Source organism: Motacilla alba, chromosome 15 (genome assembly GCF_015832195.1).
Source record: "Motacilla alba alba isolate MOTALB_02 chromosome 15, Motacilla_alba_V1.0_pri, whole genome shotgun sequence".
Lineage (NCBI taxonomy): Eukaryota > Metazoa > Chordata > Aves > Passeriformes > Motacillidae > Motacilla > Motacilla alba.
In genome coordinates, this window is record NC_052030.1 from 3,500,202 (window position 1) to 3,519,061 (window position 18,860).

Here is an 18,860-nt window from a genome sequence, read left to right on the forward strand (position 1 = left end):
AGGGAGTAATCCTGTAGATTTGGGGGGTGTGCAGTGCTCGCTGCTCAGGGACCGGCTGTCTCACATGGAGAAGGAGGAGGGCCAGGGCAGCTGCGGGCCGGAGACTGCTGCCACCTCCCCTGAGCACTTGCACGTCCAGTTTCATAATCGGATTAAGGCAGTGGTATTAGAGGAGGGATGGGTCAGTGGGACAGGTTTACACTGGGGCTTACACGGAGGGGATTGAAGTGTATTTTTTAACCCTGCTCGGGCTGACCTGCGGAGTGGATGCGGCTCCGCAAGGCAACACCCGCGGGAAGATTGGGGGAAAAGTGGCACCAGGAGGTGATGTGCCGGTGATGTGCCGGGGAGGAGAGCAGCCCCACTGGCTGGGGGATGGGATCCGGCCGCCCCTCCCCCCGGGAAGGCAGCCCTGCTCAGGCCTTGCAGTAAATTTGCTCTAATTACAGCCTCCAGCAGTGGGAAACCTCACTTAGAGGAAAGGCTCCTCATGGGGTGGGGGTGGGGGCGCTTCCCAGCTTTCCCAGGCAGGCTCTGTTGTCTGAGGCCTCCGCTTCCCCCACCGCTGCGAGGCCCCTTATTCCTCTCCCCTCTCCAGCTTTGCTTCTCTGCCCCCCTTTGATTCTCCTCTCCTTTGAGGCCGGGATTTGGGAACAATGCCCTCCCTGCTCCTTGGCCCCCGGCTGGAGCTGCAGGCAAACAATTGGGGTCGCTTGCTGCCAGGGGCTGGGCTGAGAGGGCTCAGCCCAGCAGCACCTGCCCCGGGCTGGTGGGGGGACCAGGACCATGCTGGTTATGGCTTGAGGAAGTGCCTGGTGTGATAGCTTATGTGTACTGCATATGTGTGTACACCCTGTTTCCTTCTTGGGGACAGAATGTCTCATCTTGATCCCCTCAGGTTTGGGGAAGCCAGGGAAGCTCTGAACAATTGTGTTGGAGGATGCTTGTTGCAGCAGTAATAATCTGACTGCAGCCATTCTCTTTGCAGGTGGATGATGCGATGCTGATGTTTGACAAGACAACCAACCGACACCGAGGTGAGAGCTGTCTTCTGACCCTAGGAGAGGTTACTGCAGAGGATTTGCCTCCTGCCTTGCCTAGGGAGGGGTCGGTATCCCAGCAGCAGGGCATGCGGGTCGCAGCTGTTCTCTATCTTGCCTCCAGTCGCCCCATTCTTTTGCATCTGCATCTTTTACCAGTGGCCCTCGCAGCACAGAGAGCTTTTGTCCAGTGTGTTTCCTGTGCTGTAAACTTGTCGAGTTGCAGATATGTGAGAGGAGACGGCCCCCTCCTCTGCATGTCCACCTCCATGGCTCCAGCCTGCAGTGTGTCTTACCTTGTCCCGAGTAATCTGAGCTCTGGGGAAGCTGACACGAGAGCATGAGGAGTGCCTGCTTCTCGCCCCTTGTGCTTGAGCCCACTTGTGCTCCCAGGTCACCTTTTCTTACCCAAGTCCTGCTGGTGGAGTCCTGTTACAGGATGGGAGCAAGGCTGTATTGTTTGTGCTATATGGACCCAGCCCATCCATGGGCATCCCTGCCTTCCTGGTCAGTCCTCAGACCGACTACCTAGTGGTGTGGCAGGTGTGACATTTGCATCCAACTTGGAGATTTAATGGCAACAACTTGACCTGCAAACTTAGCTTCAGCCTCTTCCCAGTCAGGGTCAGGAACAGCCCTATGCTGGCTGCTTTCCTGTGTGTTGTTTGAAGCACTTCCAAGCACTCCTGCCCCCAGAGCAGCGAGGGAACTCTCCCTTCTGCTCTTGCTACACTCTGTGCCCTTCAGATTTTTACTTTTTTCTAAGGCCATTAAATCTACTCTGACTGCCAGGCCTCGGCAGTCCTAGGATGTTGTTCCAGCTTCATCTTGAAAGGGAAGAAGTGTTAACCCGTGTTCCTTCATGGGTGCCTGCCAGTCACTGGTCCAGTTAGAGCTGTTGGGCATTTTGGGAGGCAGCAGGGAGAGCTGCCAGCCTCTGTATCACCGGGGAGGGGCTCAGCCCAGGGCATAGCAGGCCTGGTAGGGGTCTGATGGGGCTCAGGACTGCTTTTGACATTTTCCTGCTGAATTCCTGAGCTCCTCTGCTTATGGGCATTGAAGTCAGTGGTGGGAATCTACCTGGGCACAGACGGAGGAGTTTATAGCGAGATGTTTCTGGTAGTGTGGAGAAAAGGTGGGGTTCTGGGCAGTGGATTCCCATCTGCTTTTGAATGTTATTTTACAGCGCCATGGAATTGGCCAGCTCTAGAAAGCGGAAAGTTCTGCTTAATCCCAGCTTGCTTGCACAGCAAGCTTTAAGATATCCTCCCACCTGCCTCAGTTCTCCGGAAACGGTTGCAGTCAGCTTAGAGGAGTTCAGTCTGCCCACCCGAGCTGGGCTTTGCCAGAACTGTCAGTAAAGGGGCTGGTGAGAGAAAGGAGATGCAAGCATGGGCCAGGGGCCAAGAACACGCCGTCCTGTCTTACCCCAGATACAAACCTTACTTTGGTGAAACTTTGCAAATCACTGTGCCTGTATCTGCCTCACTGTGTGAGCTGCACTGCTGATCTGTGCCTGCTCACACGAGGCTTTATGGCCTGCGAGGGAGCTGTAGGGTGTTCCTGCTGGTGGGGTGCGTTTAGTGAGGGTGGTGATGTCCTGGCAAGCAGCTGTTGGTTTCCCCGCCAATTCTTTGTGTGAGCATCTGCCCTGATCCTCCCCAGTGTTACCAGCCATGTGGTTTGCCTTGCAAAGAGCACAGTTTAAAAAAAGTCAAAAAACAACAAACCTGGGTTTGAGACCAATTGGGTTCAGAGGGTGGGAGGTATGGGGTGAGTAGGAGAGGAGAATCTGTAAGAGGACAGTCCTGTTCTTGTGCATAAAAGTAGAATTTGCTGGAGAGGGAAGATGAGTGACAGCTGTTTTCGAAAGGCCTGATGGTACTCTCCTTTTCTTCTGCTAATAAAAGGCTGAGAGTAGAGGGTTCAAACTGTGAGAGGTCTGACCTGATCAGGGAGTTTTGCTTTTTCTTCAGGATTTGGGTTTGTCACATTTGAAAGTGAAGACATTGTGGAAAAAGTATGTGAAATCCACTTCCATGAGATCAACAACAAAATGGTGAGTGTCTGGGGCAGAACCTGGGGCAGCAGGGACAGAGGTGTGGGAGAGAGCAGGGCAGTGGCACAGAGGCAGGGTGCAAGGTACTTGGGTCCTGATGCATCTTCTCTGCAGTGGGGAATCAGATTGAGTTTTTTCCCAAAAATCACAGCAGTCAGTCTGGGGAAGAAGCTCACAGTATGGGGGTAAGCAAGCATAATACTGAGTTCTCAAGGAGGAGAGCTAACTAAACAAGGAATTGAACTGTGTTGGAGTTTTTGAAGTTACACAAAACCTTTTAGTGGCCTGGGAGGGGGCAGGCTTTACCTTTATTCAGAAATGAGGAAAATTAGGCTTTGAGGCTCTGGTGCATGGTCAGGTACAACATCAAGGGCAACATCACGAGGAGAAAAGCTGTGTTGGAGCTCCCCATTGCCTGTGGTGGCTGCAGAGCAAGAGGGAGGGCTGGGGACAGCGATGCCAGAGAGGGCAGCAGAGCCCTGCCTGACCTGCCTGTGCTCTGTGCCCGTGTCCTGTGACAGTCTGTGATCCAGCCTGTGACAGGCGAGCCTGATCCTTACTTTCCTGTGGCAGGTGGAGTGTAAAAAAGCTCAGCCGAAGGAGGTGATGTCCCCAACGGGCTCGGCACGAGGGCGGTCCCGAGTCATGCCTTACGGGATGGATGCCTTCATGCTGGGGATCGGCATGCTAGGTAAGCCCCGGGTCGGCTTTGCGCTCCCCCCGCTCCCGGCCGTGCCAGGCAGCAGCTTAGAGGTTTATTCCGGGAGCGGCGGGGCGGCCGAGGGCAGCGCTCCCCGCGCGGGGCCGCGGGACCTGTTCGCGATCGCAACTTGCCCTCTGGTGGCACCTGGAAAAACTGCAAACGAGCCACCGCCGCCCTGCCACAGCCCGGCCGGTCCTGCCACAGCCTGGGCTCAGCCCCTGCGGGGCGGTTCTGCCCCTCGGCAGCTCCTCCACGGTCCCGCAGTGCCGTGGCACATGCACAGCAATTCCTTCATGTGGAATAGGATGTAACTGCAGAGCTGAGTGTGGAGTAATCTGTACCCAGGCCTCTTCATCTCACACTTGTACAGGCTTTCTGATGAACTGGTTGATTAAAGAGCCACTGAGCTTCCACTTGAAGCAGTGGTCTGTGTAAATGTCCCCGCTGCCATTTAAAGACTGTTAAAATGCCCTTAAAGTTCTAGTTGAGTGTTGTCTCGCTCTGTTCCCTCCCTCTCAGGTACAGTAAATACCTGGTGTTGCAGGGAAAGCTATACAATTATCATGGGACGGTCTTGTAAGGAGAAGATGGTGACAAGCAGGCTGGGTTTCATGTCTACCAATGCTCCCAAGACAAAAGCACTCAGATAAAAATTTAAAAATTAAAAACAAAAGCAATTTGTAGCCCTGTTTTCTAGGACCACCAAACCTCATGCTTAGATCTGAGAGTCAGCATGATCCTTCCAGAGTGGGTATTGGTCCTGGCTTCTCTCTCTTCTCACTTTCTTTGGAGCCAGGACTGAGCTGACCCAAGAGCTCTGTTTGCTCAGGATCATTGCTGGTGTTGCTGGGCAGGATGTATTCAGCCTGGCTCTCAGTGCTAAGCCTGCTGAGTAGCAGTTAGTCACTGAACAAAACCCCCAAAAGGGCATTTTTCCACCAATGTTTTCACTTGACTTATTGAAGGAAAATAAATCTCCAGCCTTTGGTTTTGGGTTTTGCCTTTTCTAAGCCGTCTGAATTTTAAAGCAGCAAGATTCAAACTGAGTCTCTGGGAAATCCACAGACTCTTGTCTTGGGAGATCTCAAATCAAATATTCATCTGTGAGCCAATGCCCTGCATTCTCAAAGGCTTGTTCCTATAGGTGGTCAGCTTCCTGGGGAAGAGCAGGACTTGTGCTCCTGCCTGCGCCATGAAGAAATGTTCTTTGTACCTGCATTCACCAACCCTTCTAGTGCAAAAGTGACTCAGCCATTCAAATGCCCCCTCCTCCCTGATCTCCTGTTTGTAAATCCTGCTGATGCATCAGAAAGCCTTAGTCTGCAGAGCTGTGAGTCTGAGAAGGAAACCTCCATGTCCTGACATGTTTGGAGCAAGGAAAAATTAAATGGGCCTGCTAAAACTCCTCTGCAGGCTTGCACGTGTTATGCGCTCTGCCCAGCGCTCTTCTGGGGCTTCTGCTGTTAGCCCTTTCTGCTGTCTGATACCGAAGGATGCTCCTGCTGCTCATGAGCAGCCAGACCTTTCCAACTTGCAGTAACGGAGTCCCGTTCTCTTCCCAGGTTATCCAGGCTTCCAAGCTGCCACCTACGCGAGTCGAAGTTACACTGGCATTGCACCTGGTTACACTTACCAGTTCCCTGGTGAGTGGAGCTCCCTGCTCTGTTCTTTGATCTGCCTTCAGGTGATGGGAGCCCCTGGCATGATCTATAACCCAGGCTCTGCCCCTTTCACCCTTTCCCCTGTTTGGTCTTTCTTTAAATTGGAGATGGATGTGGAAGGGGGATTGGAGAAGCCCTGGAATAGGTGGGAACAGCTTGTCCTTCATTAGGATTATCCTCACACTGCAGTGGCAGGAAAAGCCCAAGGCTGCTCTGATGTCCTTTCTGCTGGCTCCTCCGCAGGGCTGCTGTTGTGATACAGAAGGGCCCCGCAGCTCTGCCTGTCTCACCGCCTTTGTGTGTGTCTGTCTCTCTTTACCAGAGTTGCCACCACTCTGAAAGTAGCGCAGAATGTCAAGCACCATGTGCCAGGGAACTTCTGGGCATGCAAAAGGCAGGTGCCTGCAGCACTGCAGTTGTGTTCTGAACAGTGCCTGGACCACTCACAGCCTTCACAAAACATCTGCTGGGCCAGGAGGCTGCAGATCCCCTGCAAACTGAAACACGGATTCAGCGATCGATGGCTGGAACCTGCTGTGCCGCAGCTGCTCAGAGCTGTGGGGCCTCCCCTCCTGCTCTCTGCCAGGCCTGGGAATGAGGCAGAGCACAGTTAAGGGACACACTGTGCTATTGCTATTGCTATTTTCTAGAGTTGTGGCAACTCTGAGCATCCCTTTCTTACTCCATCCCTCAGTGCGATGGTTGATTTATGAAGTTTTGATATTAAGGGCTGGGAATGGGAAGTTTCCTCTTTGTCTGAGGTGAGCCCAGGCTGACTGGCTGAAAGTTGCTGTTGCCTCCTGGCTGTCTGGAAGCTCTCCATGAATTTAGCTGTAGTGGCTTCAAGTCTCTCATTGTAAACCTGTGTCGGGCTGAGTGTGGCACATGCTGAGCACCCACTGGCCTTGCCGCTGAGAGGTCACATTGGCCAGGTTGCAGGGTGGTGCTCCAGGGCAGACCTGAGGCTACACACTGACGCTTGAACTCGCCCTATGCCCTGGCCATATTTATTCCAAGGCTAAATGGATCCTTTCAGCCTTCAGGTCAGGAGTCCAGCACCTTTCAGCACCAGTTATAAATCAGTTTAAAAAAGACACTGGCCTGGTTGCAGTCTGGTTGCAGACTGCTCCCCCAGCAGACCCCAGCTGCTGTGTCTCTGGGGGTCTCCCTCGGGGTGTTTGATGAGTTCCTAAGCTGTCTTGCATTTCGTTTTTAGAGTTCCGTGTAGAGCGGACCCCTCTCCCGAGTGCCCCCGTCCTCCCTGAGCTCACAGGTCAGTCCCACTCATTTCCTAAACTCACAAGCTGGAAGGGGAGAAGGGGGCTTTGTGCTGTTTCAGTGGTGTTGCTGCTCCACGGCCTGGCGCAGTTAGCCTGGAAATGTGCCTTATTTCCTCTTTCATCTGGATAAGCTCCATCCAAAGCTGGGGATGGAAAGATGGAGAGGCAATCAGAGCCATGTGTATTGCCTCTGAAGAGGGCCGTGCAGGTCCTTTCCTGCTGCTTGCCTTGTTTTTAGCTCCTTGCCCCAGGCTGTATGTAAACCAGAGATGGAAGCTGCAGAGAGCAGGGTGACTTCAACAGGTCTACAAATGTCTTAAACCTGAGCTGTTGTAAGGATGAAATTTGGAGTGCTGGGACGAGGGAGAGGGTGTGGATGCACTCCTGGTTACTCTAATCCCATTTCCCTGGGAAGGAGAGGGTGCGGGGAATGCTTTCCCTGCTCTGAGTGGTGTAGTTCCCTAGCTACTCCCACACAGGCTTCCCAGGTAGGAGTGAGTGTGGTAGGACCCTGCAAAGTCTTGCAGTACTTGTAGGGAGCTGTGGAACAAAATGGGAGCAGAGGATTGTTCTCAGTGTCCTTCCTCAAAGTACAAATGCCTTCCAGATCCTCAGCCCCTGGGGTGTGTGCAGTGTGTTCTCCTTATGTGATGTTCCTTCTGTCTACTCTCCCTTCCATGGCCATGTTTTCCCCAGCTCTGTCCTGTCCATGGTTTCTGTCATAGAAAAGCAGCTTTGTGTAGCACCCTGCTCCCCATGTGCCATTTCATTTCCATAGTGTTCCTCCTTCCCAGTGCTTCCTTGCCCCCACCTGTTTCAGGGTTTGAATCTCTCTGCAAAGGGGTATGGAAAAAATACCCCTTTATGAAAAACCTTCCTAAAAAGCTCTTCTGGAATTAGCAGTTTAAACAGGCTTTAAAGGGAGTTTCTGTGGCACAAAACTATGTTAATCCTCAGGGACTCTGTTCGTGAGGATGCTGAGGTTGGCAGCCACCAATGAACAAATTTCCCTGAGGGAGCTAGGGGGAAAACTAAATCCCATTTCCCTCATAACAAAACCCTTCCCTGACACCATGTATGCAGCTGCATAAGCACCTTTGAGCCTTCTGCTTGGCAAGCAGAGCAGATGTGTGTCCCGTTGTTTATTTACATGTGTGTTTTTCTGCAAAACCATCACATTTGTAGAGGAAGGTTGGTGCCTTGGTAGAAGAGTTTTTCCCTTCATGTCCACCCCAAGCTGTCCTGTGCCTTTTCCTAGCAGAGGTGACTCACCCAGGGCCTGGCTGTCTCTGGTGGCCGGGGTGCACCAGGGCTCTGCACAACAAGAAGTTATTAATGCTGCTGTCCTGGCTGGGTGCCACATTAGCTTACAGCCCTGAGTGTCTCGCTGAAGTACCAGCTGGGGATTGTGGCATTCTTCCCTCCCCGATACGCTTGCCTCCTGTCAAGCAGGCGCCGCGCCGCCCTCGGCTGGGCCGCGGCTGAGCTTCCCATGCACGGGCTGCGCTTGGCCCGGCGGAGGGAGGGCAGAGCCGGGCGCTCCAGGGCCCTTGTGCCTTCGAGTGGCTGCAGCGCACACGGGCTGCGCTCCACGGCTCTGAGGGGAGCCAAGAGGAGGCATGGCAGAGGCAGGGATGCACGCACGGGTGCTTTGTCACTGCAACACAAACCCGGTGTCTCAGCAGATAAAACTGCAAAGGCAAGAAGGATTTTTCTTGGAAAAAGAGCTGGAGCTTTTGAGATATCCTTGCTTCCTTTCTCAGTAAAACCACATTCATTCACGTGTTAGGGCCTTGCAGCAGGGATGGGGCAGGAGGGTGGCTGCCAGCAGCCTTTATTTCCCAGAACAGCATCGTTGGGGGTGATGTGAAGCAGCAACATGCCTGCGTTGGCCCAGGGCCTGTAATGAGCAGCTAACCCAGATAGAAGCCTTGTATGACGTTTGCTTGAAACGAGCTGGTGCCTGCTACTAAATATTCCCTCCTAAGCTAGTCTGGGTTTCAGCCTTTACGTGATTGATTTGTTCTGACCTCTTTTTATGGTGCTCTAAACAGAATCACAGTGAATTTCACATTCAAGCATGAAATGCTGACCCAGTCATTTTAAGGGCAAAGAGAAACATACTGGCTAGATGCCTCCTGCGCCGAGGACTGAATGCCTGTGGCAGTAGAGTTGGGAATTAGAACTGCTACATATAAATTAAGACTTACTGTTTTAATTAAGCCATTTCTAGTTCCTGCTCCCTAGGTATATGTTTCCTGGTTTTCTACAATGAACAGTGAGGTTTTGAGCAATCAGGAGCAAAACTCAGTGTGAGGAGAATGGTATGTCTTGAGCAAAGAAATAGGAACAAAGAGACTATTAAACTGTTATTCAAGAATATTAACAAGAGACAGAGGAGGGGCTGAGCCTCAGGATGTTAAGCTTCAGCTGCTGTCCCTGAGCTGTTGCCATTCTCCACATCTACTGCCAAAATCTGGATCTGTAGCTTCAGATTAACTGCGTCTTGCAAGCTTAGTAGTGACAGGATACATCTGAAATTGCCCACTTCTCATTCAGCTCTTCCACACCATGCCTTTGTCTGCTCTGGGACGTGGGCTTGACAGAGCGTGGCTCGTGCATTCCCCTGGACATTGGCTGTGCAAAAGAATACTGATAAATTCAGGGCTATGCACTTCCCTGTTGTCATGCTTTAATGTCCTCTCTGATGCACTAAGCCAATACATATGTGTGAGCCCAGTATTTTGCAGTAGGAGATGAAGGCTCCCCTTAAGGAGTTTCCCATGTAGCCACAGTGCTCCTGAGATGCCTGTTTCTTGTTTTCCAGCAATCCCCCTCACTGCATATGGACCGATGGCAGCGGCAGCGGCTGCAGCGGCCGTGGTGCGAGGGACAGGTAACTCCACTTTCCTCCCCAGCACGGGTCCTGTCACGGAGGTTTGCCAAGGGGCTGCGGGGGGGGGGTGGGGTGGGACAGGGTTGCATTTTTAGGATCTTCACTATGTAGTTGTGCTGCCTGCTGTAGGTTCCACCCCCAGTCGCACCGGTGGGTTTCTGGGCACCACCAGTCCCGGGCCGATGGCAGAGCTTTATGGAGCCGCCAACCAGGACTCAGGGGTCAGCAGTTACATCAGCGCTGCCAGTCCAGCCCCGAGCACCGGCTTCGGACACAGCCTAGGGGTGAGTGCTCCCTGCACCCTCTGTGGAGGGAGGGACATGGGGAGTGGGCTGTGTCCCCACATGGTGAGGGAGGTGAGCAACAGTGGGCAGCCCCCTCAGCCCACGGTCTGTTTTCTGGTTATGAAATACCACGCACTGCAGCATTGGCTGTGCCACTGCTGAGCCCCAGACCAAGATGGACAGTGCAAACCCACATGCTTGGTTTCTGTTGGCTCTCTCTGATCACCACTCAAGGTCCTGATCTCCAGTCCTTTCCCTGATCCAGCTCAGGCTTTCCAAGAGCCCATATTGGCCCCGATACAGTATTCTGCAGGGTGATGTGATCTTTAGACCTGGCATCTCCAGCTGAAAACATTTACTGTGTCATCTGGGCCATGACTGATTTTGTTGTGTTAGCAATTCTTCTTCACTGTTCTTTTGTTTAAGAGTGGTGTTTTAACTCTTTCTTCACAGGGTCCCTTGATTGCAACAGCTTTTACCAATGGGTATCACTGAAGCTGGGGACCAAGAAGGCAGGAGGTAAGACAGCTTTGAACAGGAGCAGGTAATGAGAGAGAGGAGTGAGCTGGCTTCTGTGCTTGGGCTCTCAGCTGAAGCTGTGGATGTTGCTGTGAGGGTCCATGGCCTGGCCCATCCTGTGGGAGGAGTCCTGTGGCCCGCCTGGGCTCTCTGCTGAGCCAGGAGGCTTGGCAGGTTGGGTTCCTACTGAATGCCTCCCAGGCTGGGAGTGGAGAGTGTCTTAGTGTCTGGCACAAAGAGGAAGAAAATGAAGCACTAACAAAAAAAGAAAACATCTGCAGGGTTGGCCAGAGTCACAGCCCAGTGGTGATCTGAGAGACAAGCTTGGCTCTTCTATGGGGCTGGGGAAGCCTCCACCATGCAGCTGGTTGTTCTCACTGCTGCCGAGACCAGTCTCTGGGAAGTGAAGTTTTTCATCTCCCGCCTAGGAGAAGGGCAGCAGGACAATCTGATCAGTTCTGGTATTGGTCCTTGGATGGGCTGAGAGGGAACTGGTGAATAGTTTTTGTTTGCTTTGCAAATGTGACTGAAGTTAGCTGGCTTAGAATTTTAAATTAAAAAAAGTAAACAAGCAGCTTTTCAAAAATGAGGGCAAAAACTGGAGGGAGCAGTGTCCACAGACAGGAGCCCATGGCAGCCTGGCAGGGCTGGACTGAGCTGAGTGCTGAGGAAATGGCTGGACTCTGTTATGTCCCAGCCCTTACAGGGACCAGGCCACGTGGTGTGTGGGACCTTGTTTCCCGGGCCTGCACATTGCCATTGAAGATGGAAATGTCTCTGCTGTGCCCTGTCCCTGTGCCCGCCATGTGCAGAGCAAGACTGTGTCGGGGCAAAGTTTTGAGTATTGAGTGTTTCTGTCAGATCACACCAGAAGAAGAAAACCCCAGGAGGAAAGCTGTGGCTGTTCTAGACCCTGTCCCTTCCCTCCCCTGTCTTTTCCTGCAGATTCCCCAGTGACCTAACCGAGGACAGCAAGTGGCTGGAGGATCTGGTGAGCCTCGGGGGATGAGCCAAGGTTACCTTTCTCGTGAATCAAACTGCACACTGCTGGCTGGCTGCCAGGCTCCTGCCGCCCTGCCCGATCTCTCCCTTTGACCAGACCACACTGGACTGAACCCGAGGAGATCATCTCGCTTCCCTACTAACCACCGACGGTTTACGCTTCCCCCTCCCTGCCCCCAGCCCACTGATTCTTCTTTTATTTATTTTATTAGCTGTTAGTTTTATTTTTTTATTTTATTTTTTTATCTTTTTTGGGGGCTGCCCCTTCTTTTTGTTGTTTGCTCTTTCCCGAGCTAGTAGACATATTTTATGAATTGGCTTTGTGATTGTGTTAGGTAGTTTTCATTGAGGAGTATTTTTATTTGGCTTTGAAACTGTTTTGAATATTTTCAACTCTGTTGTTGTTGTCGTCAGTGTTTTTAAAGCACGATATGTAACAAGAATGCAGTTCTGAAGGGAAGAAAGAGACAGAGAGAGAGCAAAGGACAGAGAGAGAGGAACTGCTGTATTTCTATTTTTTTTAAAGAAACTGTTTTTAATTGTTTCTGTTTTGTAAATGTGAGGCTTTGAAAAGTGTGGAACTCCAAGGATCTGAAAACGTTGGACACCGCTATGGAACAAAACAAATGTATATTTTGCTAAGTGAAAAACACTATCCTTACAGCTGAAAGATTTTTTTTTTCCTAGGTTTAGTTTTACGTGGGGTTTTCTTTTTCCTCCTGTATAATATGTAAATATCGTGAGCTGAACCTGGCTGCTGCCTGCAGCCTGGCTCCAAGGAGCAGCTCCAGGTCCTGGACTTGGTGCCGCAGCGTGAGCAATACTCTCCAGCAGAATCCTGACAGGACTTCGTTCTTTTTTTGTACACCTTTTACTGTAAGATTTTAAGACCTCTGATGAGATGAGATGAAAGGGGGGCGGGGGGCGGGCGGGGTGACACGTGCCAGCCATCGGCTGTTTTGCTGAGCGGGTTAAAGCTGCTTCCAATTGCTTGATGTACAGACTCCATCCCTGGGCTCCGTAGCACCGGCTCTGGGCTGGCTTAGGGAAAGGGCTTTGCCGCCGTTGCTTGTCTTGGTTACTTTGAAAGGAATTCACTCTCCAAACTTTATCGCTTGCGTCAAGATTTCCTGGGAAAGGGGATCCTCCTCCGGAGGCAAGGGTATCAGAAGGGGTGTCAGCCAGGGGGAGATTTGGGTAGTCGTTCTCTGAAGGGCAGGGCTCTGGGATGGGGATTCATTAACAGGGGAGAAAAGCATTAGGGTGGTGATTTGGGGGCGGGTTAAGGGCTTCTCAGGGATTACATGAATTATAGAATTGCAGCTTCCCGTTTGCTTTACTCTGTTTTCTGAAGACTGTGGGAATTTGTCCTTTGTCCTGTGTGGGGTGATCTGGTCCCTTCTCCAGAACCTGCTGGGGCTTCCCCTGGTATGGTCCAGGCTTCTGCCAACCAGCACTCTGCCAGGGGAGACCTTCAGCAGGAATACATGGGGCAGGTTTGGGTCTGGATTTCAGTGAACCAAAGACCTTGTTAAGGGGGGTGATTAAGCCTTTTATTAAGATGCAGCCAAACTCTTTTCCCAGGGAAATAAAAGCTTCATCTTAAGTTTTAAAAATCATTCCCTCTCTTCCCCCAAACTGAGCCCCTGTAAAGGAGATGGGCATTTAGAAAAGGACTGGGAGGGCCACAGTGCCCACAGGGCCCTTTTTATCTTCTATCTCTCCCCCATCTGCTGGAGCTTGTCCTGACCTGGGCGATGCGTTTGGAGAGTTCTGTTTAAATAAGAAGGTACTTAACAGATCAGTACTGAAAACACAAAGCAATAATTTTTGTTACTGAGACAAGAGTCTGTATGTCTGTTTTTTTAAATATTTCCTAATTAAAGAAGAGCTGCATTTTATTGGGTTTATTTTTATTCTATATACTTCAAATTTGGGTCTGCGGACAGCGCTTTCCTCCCTCTTGGTGTATGCGCTGAGCTGCTTCCGTGCCCCCTCCAGACATCCCGGGCCAGCTGTGCTGCTGCTGGGCTGTGAGTCACTCTCTGGCCACTGCCTGGAGGCTGGGGCTCTGGTTTCAGGGTGGGCATTTTTTTAAAAAGAAATAAAGCTGTGTTTTTAAGCCAGTAAGTTATTACACTCCAGTGTTTGTTCTCTCCACACCTGTAACCCTTTTTCCAGATTTCAGTTTTAAATTCCTAATAAATTATTTGAAAACTGTCCTTCTCTGTCATTATTTGGGGTGCAAGGTTTTCCAGTGGGCGAGATTTCAGGACCTGGCAGAGTTGCATCCTGCCTTGAGGATAAAAGTCCCAGGCAGGTCTCTGACTTGCTGTTCTGCTCCCACACTATGGCAGTGGCCAGTTTATTATGTGAGGCAGATCTGGTTTTAGTAGAGATTGTGTCTCTTTACATTACAGAGGTTTTGTGTAAGCATTTGTAGGTTCAGAAAAGGAGATAATGTGATGCTTACAGGTTTAGCACATACCCTGGATTCAATTGACTGCGGTGGACCAAGGAAGCTAGATGCAAGGAGGTAAAATGTAGAGATGGGAAGTAAAGTCCTTAAAAGAGAGAAAGGAGAATTTTAACAGTGTGGAATAGTAAGGAACTCTGCAATACGGCTTATAAAGAAGACTTTAAAATAATTAAAGGCTTAAGCCTATAAAATGGAACCAGTTATAGGTTGAAATGTGCTCACAAGTGTACCAAGGGACCAGTGGCTTTGTATACAGCACAGGTTGGGGGAAACCAAAAATAGCATGGGTGGAAAAATCTTTACCCTGCTGGGATTTTTCTCATGAGGCACTTGTAATAGTCATGTGCTTGCTTTCCCACACTTTGCAATCTTTTGTTGAACTAAAAATGTAGGAAATTGTTGATTTATGATTTTAAAAAGGCCAGTTGACTGGAAACTTTCTAGGAAACATCAATAATACATCACATACTGAGAACAGAGAAAAAGGAACCAGACTCCTAAGTTTCATAGGTAAGAAAACAAATTTTTTTAATGTTAAAAGCAGAGAAGACTGGGAACTCTTAAGTGGATATTGAGGGGAAAGTTGGCAGATTGATCTGTGGGCAAAAGACAAGGTTATTTTTTCTGAACAAACTGTGGTACAGATTGTCCTTTACATCAGTCTTTAATATTTGTTCAATACTCAGTTAGAACCCTGAGAATCTTAAATCAACCCAGCATCTGTTCAGCTGTAGGTAACCCATGAGTGGGGAGCCCCAGAATGGAAGTGCTTGAAGAGATAAAAAAAAGAATGGATCTGGTTGTTCAGCACCATGCCTGACTTTCCCTAGATGTCCTATGGATATGTCAACATCCACTGGGTACTTTGGCCGTCCTGCTGTGGTTTCAAACCTGTAGCCCTGAAAATGCCAGAGCCTCTGGGATCTGAGTGCAGTTTCACTTACCCCTGACTGATTCCAGGAAGATTTTTCTTACCCATTTTTTTGAACTTCTTTCAAGGTTCCCAACTCTCTCCATCCTATGGCATAGAAAACCAAAGGTTCTTAACTGGGTTCTGCATTGGTGTTGGAGAAAGAGGAACTGCTCTAAGTCAGTGAAGTCTGCTGTAAATGTTGAAACTTCTAAGCCTAGTTCATTTCCAATATAGATTGTTTAAGGCCACATAAAACCAGATACTACTCCTTTTTTAAGCCACCTTAGGGTTTTCCAGGTCACTTGGCTCCTGTTTCTTGCCTAGTAGTACCTCCTTCTCCTCTGTGGTTTTAAAGTAAAGAATAGCTTGATATTTTTTTTCAGTTGAGCTCATGCCAAATGGCCATTTGATGTGAGTAGACAACCTGTACCTTATTCTCTGAATTATGCCAGGAGAACCCACAGAGAGATACAGGATTAATGATATGTGGGATACCATAAAAAGAGGATGCAAGTATTAGTGGCAGGTGGTTATTAGTGTTCCAGAAACCTCCAGCTTAACTACCACACTGCTATTATTTTTTAGTAGAGAGCCCTTAAAAATATGCAGGTCTTTCAGGCTGACTTCTAATAGTAGTTGTACAAGAATTTTATAGCAACAATCTAAAGAGCAAATATTTGCCTTTTGGGCCTTCATGGATTTAACTCAATTGGCCTTCAACTGGTCACGCCACCATGACCTGCTGCCCAGAGCCTCCGATGGAAGAAGTCTGCATTTAGTAACATAAATACTGGCTGTTTTATCTCATACCCATGTCAAGGTGAGCCTGTTATATAAAGACTCAGTTTCCCTTAGCAGCAGTGTTTGTGTCAAGAACTGCGAGAATGAAGTTCCTGGCCCTGCTTTTCCTGCTGTCGGGTGTGTAGGTGCCCTCACCCTCGCGCTGGTAACCCCGAACCTGACTCTAACCACCCTCTGTGTCTGTCCCCAGTGGGCGCAGCCAGCGCCGAAGTCTCGCCGCGGGCCGTGTGGCTGTTCCGCAAAATGATCAAGTGCACCCTGCCCGAAAGCCACCCACTGCTGGAATTCAACGGCTACGGCTGCTACTGCGGCTTGGGGGGCAGCGGCACTCCAGTGGATGAGCTCGACAGGTTTATAACTCTGCTTTTACAAACCTCTTGCCTTGCTTGTACTTTCCTGCTTCAGCTTCGTCTCAGCTGGCCCTGCCTATGAATGTTTACGAAACTTTGGCTGCTGTGAAGGAAGCTTTCTTTCACAGATGGTTTAAGGGGAAAAAGGATGTGTGCTATCGCACCTTGATGCCTTACTACTAAGATAAAATATAATTACAGTAGCTCTCCTGTTCTATGGCAGCACAGTGTGCTCATTCCAGCATTTTTTTTTGCAGCAGCAGTGCTGGGCCAGCGGCCTGGACACAGCTCTGCACACTCTGCCAGTGCTTGACCATCAACATGTACAGGCTGGGCTGCAAAATGGCATGGGCAATTTAGAGACACACAAATATGGCAGCCAAGTCTTGGATTGCGTTGGCTGAGAGCTTGTCAGCCACCAGGCACTGAGGGGAAGTGTAGGGTAAATACTGGCTTTGGCTTTCCCTGTGCCCTACAGACAACTGTGAAGATGCTCCCATAAGTATGTCTTTACCAGACACCTCTTGGACCATGAGCTAGCACAACTGTATCCCTTTGAGGTCCTTTGTGTCTGCCCTCTTATTGCTGGGTATCTTTTTTTTTTTTTTTTTTTTTAATTGTCAAAAGCCTTGTCAAAGTAAATCTAACGTATTTGTGTGTCTTACAGGTCAGTTGAGCCTGTGATTCTGGTCTTTTCTAACCTTTTTCTCCTTGTTTCCCAGGTGCTGCCAAGTACATGATAACTGCTACTCACAGGCAATGAAAATGGAATCCTGCAAATTCCTCCTGGACAACCCCTACACTAAGCGGTACAGCTTCAGCTGCTCCGATGGGCAGATCACATGTAGCAGTATGTCCATTTTCACTTCACTCCAGCTGTTCTCCAGTGTCTCTTAGGAAAGAGCAGGGCTGTGTTACACTCACACCTCTGCGGCAGGAAGGCACAGTGCCAGTTCTTGCCGGGGAACCTGGTCGTTAGAAAGAGGGCACCTCACACAGGCACTGGAATGAGTATTCTCTATATAGCCCACAATTTAAAGTTTATGAAGATATATGATACAGCAGAATATAAAGAAACCTGTCTAGTCTCCAGGGGATTGAGTACCTTCCTGGGAGGCTTTCTAATGGCAGTATCCAAGAGATCAGCATGTTAGCTTGGCATTGTTATACAGTTTCTGCCACACACCTCTGATAAATAGTGGAGACTTTACAGGGCTCTGGAACGGAGGTAAAGAGCAGAGAGGTTGGCAAATAAGGCTGCAGGGAAGGGAAGAAGGGGCAAGGAGACAGATGGCTTGGCTGGAACACACAGCTTTCGGGGCACTGGGTTAGTGGGCAGAAGCCTGTGCACTCCCAGAACGATGGCAGCAGTGAAACGGGTACACCGTGACAGCAGAAATGCCAGCCCGAGCCACTGCAGCGCCTGGCGAAGGAGCCGCGGGCTCTGACCGCTCCTCTCTCTCCTCCAGGCAAGAACAAGGAGTGCGCCGACTTCATCTGCAACTGCGACCGCACAGCCGCCATGTGCTTCGCCAAGGCGCCCTACAACCCCGAGCACAAGAAGCTGGACACCGACAAATACTGCAAATAATCACTCTCGTGTACTTCAGGGCGGCCGCAGGCCAAAATAAACAAATAAATAACCTAAACCGACACTCCGGGCCGCTGCTCACCGCCGCGCTCAGGGGACAGGGCGGCGGCGGCGGGGCGTGAGGGGGGAGGGAAGCCCCGCCCCTCTGCCCACGGCCCTGTGCGGCGCGTGAGGCGCCCCGCGTTCTCTGATTGGTCCATGGGGGCGGCGTGGGCGGGGCGCACCTGCTGGCGGCCTCGCGCGCTCTGCCCCGCCCCTCAGGTACCGGCGGGCGGGGGCTGCTGAGGGCGCGGCTGCGGCTGCGGCTGCCCGCCCTCACGCTGCCGGGGCTCCGCGGGGCGGCCGTCCCTGCTTATCCTCACCCTGCCGGGGCTCCGCGGGGCGAGCGTCCCTGCTTATCCTCACCCTGCCGGGGCTCCGCGGGGCGGCCGTCCCTGCCCGCCCTCACCCTGCCGGGGCTCCGCGGGGCGAGCGTCCCCGCCCGCCCTCACCCTGCCGGGGCTCCGCGGGGCAGCCGTCCCTGCCCGCCCTCGCCCTGCCGGGGCTCCGCGGGGCGGCCGTCCCTGCTTATCCTCACCCTGCCGGGGCTCCGCGGGGCGCCCTTCTCCCCCTCCCTCACCGTCGCGGCCGCACTCACTCTCCCGGGGCTCCGGAGGGCGCCCTTCAAGCCTGCCCTCAGCCGCCCTCGCCTCGGGCTGTCCACGCGTTGGCCACAGCGCAGCTGTCGCTCTTCCCCGGGGCATCGCTGCGTGAGGGTCTTGAGCCGTTTGGTGCTCCTTTCTCTTGAGGGTCTCCTGTGTGCTTACCCTGGGAAGCCCTTCCCCTGCTCTGTTCCCAGTCAGGAGCTGCAGAGAGGGAGGTAATGTCAGCCTGGAAGGCAGGGAGCCCCTCTGAGGGACAATATCTGCCCCACTTTCCCAGCCCTGCCAAAGTCCTGTGCCAAAGCTGCCCCCCACCCTTGGTACCGGTTTTGCTGGCAGATGTTTTTGGAGGTGTGGGTGGACTCCTGGGGCAGGGTCTACACACACTCCCTGCTTGCTGGCAGGGTGTGAGGAGGGCCCCGGTTCATCATGAGAATGAACTGTACCAAAACATGGAGCAGACCCCGAGGATCTGAGAGCGCTCTGGGAAATGAGAAACCAACGCAGTAGGAAGAAGCTGGCTTGATATGTTATTGGAAGGTACTTGCAATGCCTTCATTCTGAAAGTAAATGTATCTTTGAGGGCATTAGAATGATATTGAGAAAGGATAGTGAATTGCATTTAGTTCTTCTTTTCTTTG

The 18,860-nt window shown here is 51.3% G+C and overlaps 2 protein-coding genes across 9 annotated transcripts in view; both read left to right on the top strand.

The window, feature by feature from the left end:
* The window catches only part of MSI1 (musashi RNA binding protein 1), a 34,758-nt gene extending 21,092 nt beyond the window's left edge, over nucleotides 1-13,666 (top strand). For 2 of the 8 annotated variants that reach the window (XM_038152011.1, XM_038152015.1), the window contains 9 exons: nucleotides 989-1,037; nucleotides 3,017-3,099; nucleotides 3,673-3,790; nucleotides 5,365-5,445; nucleotides 6,680-6,736; nucleotides 9,571-9,639; nucleotides 9,751-9,923; nucleotides 10,377-10,442; nucleotides 11,388-13,666. In XM_038152011.1, the coding sequence (XP_038007939.1) occupies nucleotides 989-1,037; nucleotides 3,017-3,099; nucleotides 3,673-3,790; nucleotides 5,365-5,445; nucleotides 6,680-6,736; nucleotides 9,571-9,639; nucleotides 9,751-9,923; nucleotides 10,377-10,418 (672 nt within the window). In that variant the 3' untranslated portion in view covers nucleotides 10,419-10,442; nucleotides 11,388-13,666. The remainder of the gene's footprint in view (nucleotides 1-988; nucleotides 1,038-3,016; nucleotides 3,100-3,672; nucleotides 3,791-5,364; nucleotides 5,446-6,679; nucleotides 6,737-9,570; nucleotides 9,640-9,750; nucleotides 9,924-10,376; nucleotides 10,443-11,387) is intronic. The other 6 variants (XM_038152012.1, XM_038152016.1, XM_038152013.1 and 3 more) reach the window with 3 other exon arrangements.
* A 1,964-nt stretch (nucleotides 13,667-15,630) lies between these two features.
* On the top strand, nucleotides 15,631-17,642 carry PLA2G1B (phospholipase A2 group IB). Its single transcript, XM_038152508.1, has 4 exons — nucleotides 15,631-15,754; nucleotides 15,828-15,987; nucleotides 16,710-16,837; nucleotides 17,457-17,642. Exons 1-4 carry the CDS (start codon nucleotides 15,721-15,723, stop codon nucleotides 17,576-17,578), a joined length of 444 nt encoding a protein of 147 aa, XP_038008436.1. The 5' UTR covers nucleotides 15,631-15,720; the 3' UTR covers nucleotides 17,579-17,642.
* The last annotated feature ends 1,218 nt before the right edge of the window (nucleotides 17,643-18,860 follow it).

What these genes read in the sequence shown, in the direction of transcription:
- PLA2G1B (XM_038152508.1), top strand. Translation starts at nt 15,721, where the DNA reads ATGAAGTTCCTGGCCCTGCTTTTCCTGCTGTCGG. An exon ending in CCAGTGGATGAGCTCGACAG is followed by an intron (nt 15,988 to 16,709) that starts GTTTATAACTCT and finishes CTTGTTTCCCAG; the next exon opens with GTGCTGCCAAGTACATGATA. An exon ending in TGGGCAGATCACATGTAGCA is followed by an intron (nt 16,838 to 17,456) that starts GTATGTCCATTT and finishes TCTCTCCTCCAG; the next exon opens with GCAAGAACAAGGAGTGCGCC.